This window comes from Phasianus colchicus, chromosome 15, assembly GCF_987193195.1.
Source record: "Phasianus colchicus chromosome 15, bPhaCol1.hap1.1, whole genome shotgun sequence".
Lineage (NCBI taxonomy): Eukaryota > Metazoa > Chordata > Aves > Galliformes > Phasianidae > Phasianus > Phasianus colchicus.
The window spans coordinates 7,702,752-7,717,157 of NC_143450.1; the positions used below are offsets into that span (position 1 = coordinate 7,702,752).

The 14,406-nt window shown below is 36.1% G+C and overlaps 1 protein-coding gene and 1 long non-coding RNA gene across 6 annotated transcripts in view; one reads left to right on the plus strand and one right to left on the minus strand.

The window, feature by feature from the left end:
* The window catches only part of LOC116232001 (uncharacterized), an 80,324-nt gene that overhangs the window by 58,454 nt on the left and 7,464 nt on the right, over positions 1 to 14,406 (plus strand). The gene's annotated exons all lie outside the window — the stretch shown is intronic.
* The window catches only part of GABRA1 (gamma-aminobutyric acid type A receptor subunit alpha1), a 39,672-nt gene that overhangs the window by 11,954 nt on the left and 13,312 nt on the right, over positions 1 to 14,406 (minus strand). For all 4 annotated transcript variants that reach the window (XM_031598039.2, XM_090150654.1, XM_090150653.1 and 1 more), the window contains exons 4-6: positions 12,499 to 12,566; positions 6,894 to 7,114; positions 5,176 to 5,258 (exon numbers count right to left, since the gene is read on the minus strand). In XM_031598039.2, coding sequence (XP_031453899.2) covers positions 5,176 to 5,258; positions 6,894 to 7,114; positions 12,499 to 12,566 — 372 coding nt within the window. The remainder of the gene's footprint in view (positions 1 to 5,175; positions 5,259 to 6,893; positions 7,115 to 12,498; positions 12,567 to 14,406) is intronic.

Sequence of the window (14,406 nt, forward strand, 5' to 3'; positions counted from 1 at the left end):
TTTTCACCTTCTGTTGCCATATGACTTTAGCAGACCATTGTTTTGAGCAGTAGATTGAACGTTAATTTCTCTTTCACCACCTACAGAAAACCCAGTTGCTTACTGCAACTTTTTGTCTACGGCAAGTATAACTGCAGATGCCTGTTCTTGTGATGATCAGATAAATAGATGCTGTCGGGCAAGTTTAAGGTTCATCCTCAGTGGGATGAAGGACTTTATCTTTCTTACATCATTCCTAACTGTATAAAATCTAAATAATCACTAAGGAGAGTTAGGTATTCAGGGGCACTGAAGAACTCAAGCTCTTTTTCTAATTTTTATCAACTATAGAGAAAGATGAGCCCCAGTATTTTCAGTTTGTGGTGGTGTGGTGTTGCTTGAGCCACTGTAATAAGCTAAGTCCACCTCAGAGTAGTTTCACTCACCTCTTCGTTAGCCTGACCAGAGCTCTTTACTTTGGCATCACCCTTTGCTCTACAACAGGCATAGCAGATATTTCTGAGGCTGGATTTCTGGACTCTCCAATCTCAATTTGTCATGCATGTTATATAGATATTTAGCAGCATCCTACATATGCCATCCAGATGTTTTGTGCAATTGTTAGTATATTATTTATATTTTTTCAGGAGTTAAACTATATACTATTTTTTATCTTAGTCTTGCAATACTGTTCTGTCATTTTGTGTAGTCTGCGGTCTGACAGCTCTCGCTTTGAGCAGTTGGGGTGGGAGTTAGCTGTCTACATAGAGGCATTGAGTGTCGTTCTTGACACCTAGGAGTATCCAAGACATGTATGGGACTGAATGTGTGATTAGAACCTACGTAAAGCTTGCTCCCACCAGAGGCAGCTGGAAGCCAGATGGGACATCTTAGGGCATCTAAAATGCCACTATAAATGTATATTTAAATGACTGACTGACTCCTACCTGCTAGATGAGATTTTCCCTGTACATTTCAGAGCTGGTAAGCAGGAAAGGGAAAGGAGGAATCTGATTCACTTGACCTCATTTGTGAGTTAATAATTTTATCTTATCAGTGTAAGAGATAACAGTAATTGAAGAGGTGGTTTTAGATGGAGAGTACTGGTAAATTAATTGCATGGCATTTGATCCTGCATTATTGAAGTGCAAAGTTGCTTTTGCCCTCAGACTTTGTATTCCCCAAGCACTGTAACAAATACATAGTTCTTTTGGAAGCAACTGTAAATGCAAATCTACTTATTTATAATTCTGACCTTAAAAATAATGGCCACAGTAATTTCAAGAGTTTGCTATTCTAGACAAATAAAGAAAAGGGGATAGTATCAGCTTAGAAACACTTTACTTGTTCTGGAGCACACATGAAGTCTGTGAGAGGGGGCTGATTTCTTGAACTGCTGAGGACCACTGGATGAGAACTAAAGGGAAGGCAGCACACTCACCAGTGCTGGAAATGGGCCCTATCCTGTCCAGTGACTGCCATCCAGCCATGTTCAGTTCACCATTTTCACCACGGATGGTGTGCTCCCCCTCCTATCTTCATGATCCAGTTGACCTATTGCATAAGTAGCAGCATATTCTTTTGCTCCTTTCATTACTGCTTTGCAGAATTGCCTTTGTTTTGTACTGACAATCAGATTTTTGTGGGAAGAATTGAGGACAATCAAATTTTTGTGGGAAGAGTTGAGGACAGCAGCTGCCTTTCGGATTTTGTTATGCCAACATATGGCTTTTTGTTGTTCCAGAAGCCTCTTTAGCATTTGTCACATTGAATTTACATTGGAATAACCTCTAGCTTAAGCTGCTATTTTGGCAAGTCATTTTAGCCTTGGAGCTGGGTCAAGCATTTATTGGCCTCTACAGTACAGGCAGAGTCCATGGGAGATGTGCCACTCCTTCAGTATGAGGCTTTTCTGAATCCAGCTCCAACAAGAGATGGGTAACAGTGGAGGACATGGAAAAACTCTTATCCAATTTAATTCAAAACAAATACTGCTGGGCAAACACTACCTTGGGGAGTTACTAAGTCTAGTACTGCAATTTGCACATAAAAAGTGGCTTTCATTACAATTAAAGGTCTTTTTCAGTAAATTCTTCAGTCCATTAAGATTAATTTCATGAATTACTTTAGTTGTCTGAAGGGAATCTCCCAAATGTACTGGGAGGTGGCTCTCACTGAAAAAGCAGCAATTAAGTCTAAGATAAAATATATTCTCTTTGTAAGAATATTTTTTTTCTCTTTTTATATGTATAGCTATGAAACCTGTTTCCATAACTTGTCCAAGTTCTAGCCACTTGTCCAGTGAGAGAGACTTCTATTTATGAATAACCAAATATTGAGACAGAAATACCTTATAATCTGGTAATTATGCTATATAATCTAATGAGATGGATGGGGGAGGTCCAGATTTAAGGTTCTATTTTGGATAGTGGATTCCTCTGCAGTACAAGCATGCTGCAGAACACACTACCCCAGATTATAAACTCCTATTATAATCTATAAAACTATTAGGAGAATACAGAGTTTCCCTGAAAATGCTTTGATCTTGTCTCACAACATTTCCCAGCATTTGGAAGCACTTGCTTTGTTAGGTCCCGTTTGGGACAGCTGGCATGGTAATAGCCAGTTTGTCTTCAAAATGGAAAAAATACTGCAAATATTTATGCAATAAAATGGCCCACACTCTGAGACTGGAATACAAATTATCACCTATGAATTTAGGGTAATAAGTGATATTTCAATTAGAAATAACACTCACTGATTATCCTTTAGTTTTAGTTTAGAGTATCCTTTAGTTAATTTAAGGAAAATAATATATATTATGATAATAAAAATGTATTGCAGAATAAAATGGAAACAAATTTAGATACAATGATATTCAGAAACACATGCACATATTTTTGCTGTCTTGTTTTCACCTTGTGGTGTGATTTGAGAACTGTATTTGCATCTGTATTATCTATCCTTTGCATAATTTCTTTATCTCTTCATCATTTAATCAAGGCAAGATCCCTACTAATCTGGAAAACCACGTACTCGTTGAGCCAAGAATACTCTAATCTGGGACACATGAGCCAAAAATAGCTGAGTATAGGAAAAGAATGGAAACTATTGTTCGCACTTTAGTGTCTGATGTTGAAGACTGTGGCTAAATGATACACAGATATGCTGACAGACATCAAGTCTATAAAAACTCAGTCTGTTAGTTCACATTTGTTCAAAAACTCTTGATGGTTTAGCTTTCTATCAGCAGGTTTTATGCATGCTTATCCATCTTTCTGTCTTCCAGATCCAGCATACATTCAATATGCATTTCAAAAGAAATTCAGTCCTGCGACGACTTCTAGTTTAAGTGGGATCCCAGGTGATCCCAAATGCACAGATATGCTGTTATTGATCAAAGATCCATTGCAGCTATCTACTCTATATTATTCAGACTAAGACTTCTTTTCCCCTTTCTGATTTACAGGAAATTTCAAAAGGTTTTTGGAATTGCTGTAAGAAAGGTTGACATTCAAGTACTAAGCTATTCCTGTCAGTTATACTTCAAGTTTGTATAAGCTCTGTAAATTGTATCTAGGAGGCTCATAGCTCTTTAAAGAGAAAACACCAATGCTTTCTGATAGTAAGCATAGAGGTAGCCAGTCTAAAGTAAATCATCATACTGTCTGGGACCATGTGAAGAATGAATTGAGTGTTTTGTTTGTTGGCTTCTAAAATAGATCAAGTCACTAAGTACCCATTATCAGTGAAATGACCCATTTCTACTAGAAAAAAATTGCCACTGAGGAAACAATTTGTACAATATTATATTTGCCACACATTTTATCTTCCTAGTTTGTGTTGAACGGAGTGAAATAAAGCAGATCTTCAATTTTTTTTCCCCTTTCCTTTAAGAGTTTAAGCAGGGGTTGAAAGTAGGTAATTTCAAAAGTAATGCCTCCTTTTTATTTCCATGGAAACTACAAAGACCACAATAACACTATTTGATAGAGCAAATTCTCAGCTACAAAACGACGTTTTTCAATGTAGTCACTACCATTAGCTATCCATTTATGCCAGTGATGAACAAAGGCCTGAATGCTCTGCTCATAAAGATCGCACCTGTGCACGTGACCCACTGACACTGTCACCACTGCTGAAACACTGCCTCACTGTGCTCACATCGACTGTTTGGTCTCCATTAACATTCAAGAGTCAATGAATGTCAGTGGGTGCCATTTATTCTGCATGGAAGAATTCACTGACGCACCTTTGTTTCACACATGCTTCCATGTCAGATGCCATTTTGTCAGACTGCCCCTGTGCTGCCATCTGTCACATGGCAACAAAATGGAATGGAATGGAATGTTTGTAGGAAGGTTCAGCCTCTGCTGCCATCTCATCAACACCTGTCTCTGACATTGCAGGCAAAGGAGGCAGACCTCTTCTTTAATTTTATTTTCAGAGCAAACCTCTTGTTTAATTTCTGGTAATAACAAGTTTAGTAAACTTTTAAGCATCAGCATCATATGGGCTGCTACTTAAATTCAATTTTTTTGGGAGAAATTCTCGAGTTATCTGAAGTGCTTACTGTCAGTTGTTATTCTGATTTCAATTATATTATGTTCTGTTCAGTGCATTCTCTAATGTAAGGTTAAAACTGTTGCAGGTTGCAATCTCTCTTTGGAGTTCTGTGACATATTCCACTTCTAGAAATGTTGCATGATTGAAATATGAATGGTATTGTAATCTTAGATTAAATGTTGTTCTAAACATACAAAATCATGGTAGGAAAATTATTTTTACCTATACCAATTGAGTTATTCATGGTCTGTATTACTTACCTTTAAAACTGACTTTGTGACTTAAAAAAACCAAAAAAAACAAAAAAAGTAACTCTAAGATTACAACATCTTGTGCGTAACAAGCTACTTTTCTAGAAGTTAAGGGTAATACCATTTTTTTCCTTTGTGATACCATTTTTTTCCTTTGTGAATGTCCAGGCATGACACTGGAACGTCTTTAAGGCACTTCTATGTCTTATTCACTATATTATGAATTATTCATTTTATGAAATATAAACATATGTAAGAATGAGACTACCATTAAAAGTTAAAAGTACCCAAAATTAAAACCTTGATGTTTATTCAGTTGCACAGTATGTCTATAGAGTGGCCTCAAAATGGAGAAATCTCAATTTAAAAATAAACTTACAGCTTCCAAATTTCAAGGGGCAAGCATGCACATCCATAGGAAAGTCTTCTAAATGCATTGGACATTCTGCTCTCACAGTCAATCTATAACGGATCAATGAGCAAAAAGACATATTTATTCTACTTTCATAAAAATAGTAAATAGACTCTATTAAGACACATAAAATAGTCTATCATCTGTTATGTGATTAATAAGCAGCTAGAGCAGGACCTGACTGGCCTGTCTCAGAATGCAGATAGACCTTTGTAAACACAGCAGTGAATCTGACTGCTCTTCACCATGTCTCCTTGTACAGCAGAAACATGCTTATTCTTCTAATTAGGTATGAGCAGTAAAATCTCAGAAACCAAAATTGTTTCCATGCTGTCATCACTAAATTGTCCAGTTTGGGGTGTTGAAACATTTGTTGAAATCATTTTGTTGCTATTAGCATGGGTGCAAACATGTTGCTCAGTATGAGAAATTAAATAATCTAAAAACATTTCCTGAAACAATCACGTATCACAGACAAGTCAGCAAGGAATGGACCGCGATACTTGAATACCAGGCCAAAGATTGCATTAAGACACTTACAAATATGAGGAAATAGAAACTGTTATGGTCAAAAAAAGAGACATGAACATTGTGGTGCCAAGGTAGTGTTCTTGGGAATTAATTCCTGAACAAGCATTTTGCCAGACAAGAAAAACTGACCTAGACTTGTGTAAGTACCAGTCAACCAGACTGTACCCTAGCCTTGGCAGTCTTGAAAGATGTTTCAGAATAAACGAACATATTTGGTAAGCTCTCAAGTGCCTGGAGACTTTATTTTCTCCAAATACTTGTACTGCTTTTAAAAATATTTTTAGAATTGTTAAAAGAAAGCTCACTGCTCGCCTACTTACTGAACTTGACTTTCAGACAAAAGTGTCACATAAATATAGCTATGTAGAGACAACATGTCATTTCTTTCATTGCTCAGTTCATGGTTCTTTTCAATTCAGAACATTTCCACCACTGTGCATCATCACTGTTTTGAGATAACGACCCCTGCTTACAACTGATTAGCTCAAGTTATTACTGTCATAAAAAGAATAATATGTTAACAATAAGAATGGTCCCAGAACAAAAACAAACAAACAAAAAAAACAATAAAACAAAAAACAAGCAAACAAACAAACAAAAAAAAAAACCCAACATTTCAAATACTTTAGTGAAATGTTCTTCTTTTTACAAATGGAATAATAAATTTTTAGATTCTCAGATTCCCAGGTTCTGTACTCCCAAAAAGCACAAGAAATTACAGTGTGTTCAAGGTGACATCGGATGGGGCTTTGGACAACTTGGTCTTGAGGAAAGTGTCCCAGAGCATGACATGGAAATAGGTGATGTTTAAGGTACCTTTGAACCTAACTATTCTGTAATTCTATTGCTGATGGAATCCTTGAAAGCAACTCAAAATTAAGGTCCTCTGCAAACTGATTGTTTCCTAACTCTCTAGGCACCTTCTCAAAATCAGGTATTAAGAAATGTGCAGTATGTGTAAAGGTAGCACAGCGGAAGGAAAACAAAACACTTGCAAATGCCTTTTTGTCCATCATTCTATGACCTTATTGTGAAAAAAATTATTAAACAAGAATCAAATAATCCTCAAAAAGGAACCTGCTTCCTGTTTGGAAAATAACTTTACCTACTTAAATTGTCAAACTATATGAAAGATAAAATATTTGAGGGCTCACCTCATTGTGTACAGCAGTGTCCCATCCTCTGTAATCCGTAATAATTTATTTGGCATCGTCATATTATGAGCCACTGACTTCTTTCCATTGTGGAAAAAGGTATCGGGTGTCCAAATTTTGCTGGCCATTAAATTGTTTAACCGGAGAACAGTCATAGGTCCTTTGAATTTTAATCTCTCATCTTTCCAGCTTTGGCGGAAAAATACATCTATAGTGTATTCCTACACCAATTCAGAAGAGAAAAGGTAATACTGCCATGTGTTACAACACAGGAATTTGAAAATTATAATTTTACTGTTCCCTTAAAGCAAGACTATTAATGAAATTAGTAATTATCAGAACATTTATTCTCTAAATTACTTACAGTGTATCTGAAGCTGGTTATTTAGCAGCTACAACAACATTACTGTACTGAATAAAGTAAATGTTAGGAAAATGGCATATGAAAACTTAGAAAGAACTGAAGATATAAGATATAGAAAACAACATAATCTGCCCTTTTTTCCTTTTACCTTCCATAGAACTGTAATTTGAACCTGCAGACACTGAGCCATTGTGCATTGCACAGGAAGAATTTGTCTCTTAGAATAAAACAAGGCTGGTGAGACAGGATCTTACCAGAGCCTTTTGTTCTAGGTGCCTCCTTAGCATGAACATGCAGTCAACTTATGAAAAGTTCATGGATCACTAAAATTATGTAGTCTGGTTTATGGGACATGAAATGGCTCATAGTCCAAATAATTGTACTAGAGAGAGAACAAGCTGAGGACAGCTTTGGACCAAGAGTTATAGTGTGGGGCATTGGGGAAGAGATGTATTGGCTGAGTTCAGTGTATACGGGGAGAATCAAAATAACCAACACTCATTATGAAATTGAAGACTGACTTTATACAAATTTACTTTTTTTAGGAATTAAGAGGCAGAGGGTGAAGTTAGAAAGTTGGTGCTTTCTAAATAAAACACAGAAGAGTTTCACACTGGGGTGGGAGAAAATATGGAAAAGTCTTGCGGATGCAGTATACTATAATGTTTACATGGGGAAATACCCCCATCCCAAAGTAGAAGTGCTATATGGGATTATCCTGTCCCTTCCATCATTCTTGATTATGATTTTGTGATAAATGTCAAAAGCAGCTATCCAAACACTGTTCAAATTACCCTGAATGATAATCTTTTGGCCGAGAAATGGAACCTTTTCTGAGATCTCCTGCCAATGATTGATGGCAAATCCTGAAGGCAAATGTCTCTGGCATACAGTGCTACAAGTAAAAGAGCTTCCCCAAGGAATATATTAGTAAGGAGAAACATTGCAGAATGAACATTTAAAATCTTTCTCTTGCAGTCTCCCTTAGACTTGTGGTTTTTATTGAAAAAATGCAGCACTGTAAAACAAGCAACTGTGAGCTGTTTATTACTTATGCAACTATCAGCAAGTATCGATGGTGATAGGCTTGTGGCTTATTTTTTCCTGTTTTCAGGGCTCAAAACACCTAAATAAGTTCATTATGGACAATAAAATGTAGTTCCTAGGGATGATCTTTGTTGTTGTTCTTCTACTTTGCATCTGAGACCTGTGAATCATGTTGATGCATATTTAATTGCAAAGATAATTTTCACTTTCTTAATCACATGCTCAGTGTGCTGCTGGAGGCTGGATTTGTTCAGCTCCAGTGACAGCATTTTTAGCCACATCTTCCTTCAAAACCTTGCTGGATCAGAGCCTCAGGTTGAACCCTGTGCAAGATCTTGTCCCAAATGTCTAGAAGAGTAGAAAATAGAGGAGGTATAAAAGGCAGTAAAATACTGTATTTCCTTGGCTCCAAGGGCTTCTTCTTACACGCCTGGGAAGAGTAAAAGACATGCCCAGATGGTAATACCACTTCAGTGTGCATTTAAGCCATTCATTTTCTCTTGCAACTGCAAAAGGTGGGAGGTGGTGCAGGTTTAGAAAAGAAAGTATGGGTCTTCCCTTTATATGAGCATAGGATTCTGATGTTGGAAGAACTAACAGTCTGGGAGGTTTGGTAAAGGAATCTGACAGCAGAAAAAGATTCAGTTAAAAAGGAACTGACAGATCATGCCTGGCATAAACTGCATCATTCTCTATCCCAGACTGCTGCACCATAAACCATTTTGGCTGAGCTGTCTTACCCCCTTAGTTTTCACTACCTGCTTTAACATGTACAATAATTCTCCTCAAATGAATCCTGACAGACAGCTGATCTCTAAGATCAAGTCATCAGATTCTCTTACTCAGATTATAGCTTTCTTCCACCACAGAGTGCCATCAGAACAAACCGTGTACTACAGCACTGTTTTATGTGCAAGTGGGTGAGCAAGATAAAATTCAGTATAAATTTTCCAAAGAGGAGAGTCTTCTTAGCATGCAAGTAAAGAAAGAAGACTCCTATTTGCACTTTGGCAATGAATTGTGTAGTATTGAGTATTTACAGTACTCTGTCCTAAATGTGAGATTCAGGCAGGAAATCTTTAGTACTTTATACATTCTCTAATTTACTCATCTGTTCTCTCTCCCTGGAAATTGTTTGTGTAGATGGTAGACCACACCATGGTCTGTATTGTAATAGGTGACATACAGGAAGGTACAAAGGCAAAAATTCTTTCCCAAAGAGCACACAGTAGAGAAGCAGTGGGAATGAATTCTTACTGGAAAAACTGTGTTGTTGGCTTATTTTTGTCTTTGTTTTTATCTAATGAATAAAATTATTTTAAATGCTTCTTATTCTAGACAATATATATACATATATGAATTTTCAACAAATGACACTTATGTGAGAATAAGCAGTTATCTGCTCATTAGTTCAATCCATATGAGAGATCATGCCTCAAGATCTGTGAGGTTCTTCCAAGATTAGATGTTTTTATTTCCAAAGGTGTTTTTCTCCTGTTTAACTTTATTCCCAGGTTTAGGTTGGAGTCATTCTCTTTATAGAATAACAGGTTATGTCTATGTTCTTAAAAGAGTGTCTTGAGAGTGGGTAGGAACACCATGTACTGCCTGATATATCAACCTACTATCTCTATAACTGTCTCATTGGATTCCTGCAAACAGATGGTCTAGGTATGCTGGTGTCTCACTGTGGCTGTAGTTTTATAACATATGGCGTCAGCTGGAATAGCTCATTCCCAGCCTCAAGCCATCAGTCTAGGCTCAGACAGCAGTGCATCGTTCTCTTGGCATGCCAATACAGATGTCTGTGAGGCCTTCCTGTGACCAGATCCCATAATCCAGTCAACACTGACTGTCATTCTGCTCACTGGAGCAAATTTGGGGTAGCCCTCAAAAGATAATGTCAGCAACCAACTTGTAATGTGCACAGAAGGCTTTGCATTAAATGTGCACAGAATTAACATGAATTTATATTCTGATAAGCTCTTCATTTGATCTTTCTCTCTGTTTTTCTCTCATTTTCACACATTTCCTTAAGCAGAAGAGTTAGCATAAGTAGGCTGTACACACATTACTTTTTATGCGAGGTGAGTAGGAGTATTACACTAAATCCTTTTCTGTGGTCTCTTGCTTTTCAAAATCTGTGAACACCTGGCTGTATGTTTTTTGGCAGTGGCTGCTTATGCTATAATAATGCAGCTATACTGAGGTCAATTTATTTTTTTCCAACTAATTTGTAATTTTGAAAGAAGATTATTTTTGACTTCAATATTTTATCCTGGAAACCCAAATCCTATGCAAATATTAGTTTTCCCAGGAACATCAAATTAACTTTACCTTCTACTCAATAATGAAATCATCTGAAACTATCAACTGTAAGTACACACTGAAGTCCAGGCACACTATTCCCAAATAACATAGCAGGGTCACTAGTTGCTCTAAATTTATGTCTGTGAGTAGGAAAGCATCAGTGCCTGTTTATTAATGCTGTTCCTTAATTGAGTTTCCTAGTAAATCTGACTCAACAGATGAGACAGTAGGTTAGTCAGGCAACTGTAGCGTTACCTTGTGTTTTCACCAGCATGTATCTAGTACTCTTTTTATTCTCACTTCCTCCAAGCATCTGTGTGCAGTCTGATACTTCAAAGGAGTTTAATTTTCAGGAAATTTTAACTATCTACCTCCCAAAAAGACAGGTCTCTAAAAAAATCAAGCAACCACACTCAGAAGCTACAGCTGCTGCAATTTTAATTCAGCGCTAAAAATTAAGTATGTATTAGACACATGACTGTCTGAAGTTTTCATTTAGTTTCATGGTTGGTTATCTATTTCCAGACAGAACTGGGAAAGCAAAAATTGCTCAATCAATCACCAGAGCAGAAAGTTTAGATATCAGTAGAAATCTTTAATCCAAAAAAATTCTCACATTTTAATGTATAATTTAGACTAATATCCAGGAGTTGTATTAGGGTACTCCATACATGAACTGAGGAAACAAGTCACCAGTGTGACTGTTTCCCTGGATTGCCCTTCGATTTCAGGACTTCCTAGCAGAAGCTGGAAATAGTCCAAACTTTTCTTTCTCATGTAAATATGATGGTGTAAGTTGGAAATATAGTTTTGATTGCAGTTTTATAAACGACATCATCCAAGCAGTCAGGAAAATGGTGGCTTTGCATAAAGCTCTTTTCTGAAAATAAACTAGTTTAGAAGAGTTACTTGCTCTGTAGTTCTGGTGTTTAAGGCCCATCTACATTTTCATTTTGATTAGACAAATAACAATTTTGAAGAGAGAAATTGTACTTCCTATGATATTTATTCCGCATTTCTTATTTTTTCTTTCTTCTGTGAATGCCTCCAGTTAAATGCAGGCAGTTACAAGACTGAATTTTCTTTTTTTTCCCCCCCATTTAAATTAATGAGGGGGATGTTTTCAGCATTCATCTTTACACAGGATCCAACAGATACTAGTAATTGCAAACCAGGCTTTCCCTGTCAATTGCAACCTACTTGTGAAGGTCTCATTTATATGTTTAATTTAAAGTACTTTATCCATATTTTTACACTTTTTTTTTTTTTTATCTCTTAAGACCAGGGATCACAACATCTTCATTCAGTTTTCTGAACTTCTGAATCCCCTGCAGTTATCTGGCAGTTTGATTTTCATATTCATGCCATAAAGAAGTGACACTAATTCTCTCATTAATCTTCTCTTCTCCTTCAGCAGCCAAGTTCGAGGAAACTCACTTCCCATTGATCAGTAGCTTTTAATATAAAAATACAGGTTAGAGTGTATGGATGTCACATTGTAAGCACAAGTGTTAATTGCATTTTAAGATTATGATCTTTCTCAGCAAATTGGATCAGTGATGTGCCAGCAAGGACCTGAGCAATCATTCTCAGAAGAGTACTGATCCAAACCTTAATGCATTTCATAATATATTAGGTAGCAAATATAAGGTCTGTTAAAATACATTATTAAAGTCATCGAGGATGCTAATTTCAGGGCACTTAAATGCAGTCACAGCTAACAGGAATCATTGCACATAAACACTGACAGCATTTTGGAATCAAGGGCTTAAAAAAAAAAAACAGCTTTAAGAGTAGTAAATAAGTTATTGCTTACATCCTCCATCCTTCAAATTAAAAAGACAAGAGAAAATGAATGCTCTAGAAATATAGGCCATCACTTACCATATCATGGTCTGAAACAGGCCCAAAGCTGGTGACGAAGATGTCAGTCTTCACTTCAGTTACACGCTCTGATGAAGCAGGAAATTAGGACAGTGAGTGTCTATCAACAGTCTTCATTAGATCTAACCATTACCAATTCTCACAATAAATAGAAAAATTATTGGCTTTGATTAGCAATTCTAAAATTGGTCTACAATACAGTCCTGATAATTTATTGCTTCTCAATGTAATTTCACAGTGAATATTCTCAGCAATAATATTTTTTTTTATTATCGTGTTTCCGTGGGACTTTTTCAGACATGACTTGTACTGAAACACAGCAGACATAGTTCTGCTGTTGTAGAAATCCTGTCTCTCTTTGACCATTAAAGGTTTTTGTCTGACATTACAAACAGTGCCAGGTATTTTACACTGTATTTAGAAGTCTTATTGGGTACCCAGTGCTGCTGGGCAAGCTGATTGAAGGTCTCTAATAATTAACCTTAGGCTTATGAATTATGTATTTAGTGCTGATACACAGAAACGTAGAAAAAAGAGAGATAAAATACATTCTAGTGTATAAAATTATTTATTTATTTTTTGCATGAGATGGCTTCGTTAGTCCTGATTATGAGAAACAAAAACAAGTTAAAACTTATCCAAATGAACATAATCTCAACCTCTCTACTATATCTTTTTTATGTCTCTCTGATTTCCATAGAGAACCAAATATTTGGCTTATGGAGATCCACTGTTTAAAAAGTTCCTTTATGAAATTCACAAACTTCATCTCTCTCTTTCCTCCCCCTGTACTCAGACTACCAGTCACTTCTGAGCATACTGGTATTTTCTCGGATACACATCAGAAAATGCTCACCCATGATGGCAAGTATCAAAATAACACTGTTGAGTTAAATATAGTTGCAGGGAGTAACACCACCTGAAGGCATACATCCTAGCAGTGTTGAGTGGAGCTAACCCCATCAGCTCTCAGAACTTACAGTGATCTCAGAGTATTTACTATTTACTATAAGCACTATACAAACTGGTGTGGGTTGGTTTTTTGTTTGGTTGGTTTTGGTTTGGTTTGTTTTTTTGTTTTTTTTTTAGGAATTTCAAATGTGGAAGGAGATATGCATTTCTCAAATAACTTTCAAATAAAATAAATAATGTGTGAAATTTGTGACACTAAAAATAAATTTAAAGAGGCTAAAAGAAAAGTACATGTACAGAAAGTAAAGGTCATGCAGTGAAGCAAAAACTGTCATAAGACTAAGAAACATATATAGATCTATAACATCTATATATTATTATTTCAATATTGTAAAAAAATTAAATGAAAATAATTAATAGAATCCTCTGATTTGAAAAACACCTCAGATGTGCTTTTTTGTTGTTGGTGGTGGTTTTTTCATTGTTTTTGTTCGTTTTGGGAGGTTTTTTTTTGCATCTGGGAACAAACAAGATTAACTAAAGTTCTTACACAAAGAGAAGTGAAATATGGAATCATGGTTAACCAGCAATATGCATTTTCGTATATAACCCAAAAATTCTAATGAGAGTCAGTGTTCTACAGTGCACACAGAGTTTTCAGTTGCATTCCAAAAGCTCTACATCTTGTCAATATATATGTTTAATTGGTTTAATAAAAAACTTTATACAAAAAAATACCTCTCGTTGTAAGATAGCAGTAATCTGAATGTAAAATTGCTTCTCATTCTACCATCATTTCTGTAATGCATTGAATGACCCTTGTATTCTGTTAGACAATCAGTTCAAAAATCAGGTAGTAGGAAATCTGTAGCACTCGTTGGAAAAACTGAAGGATGAAATTTCTAGCTTATTATTTGTAATTACAGAAAATAAAGTACTGTGATGTAGCTGAGTTGTTTAATGGTGGTTCTTTTGGTTCTTTGAATCTGACGAAAC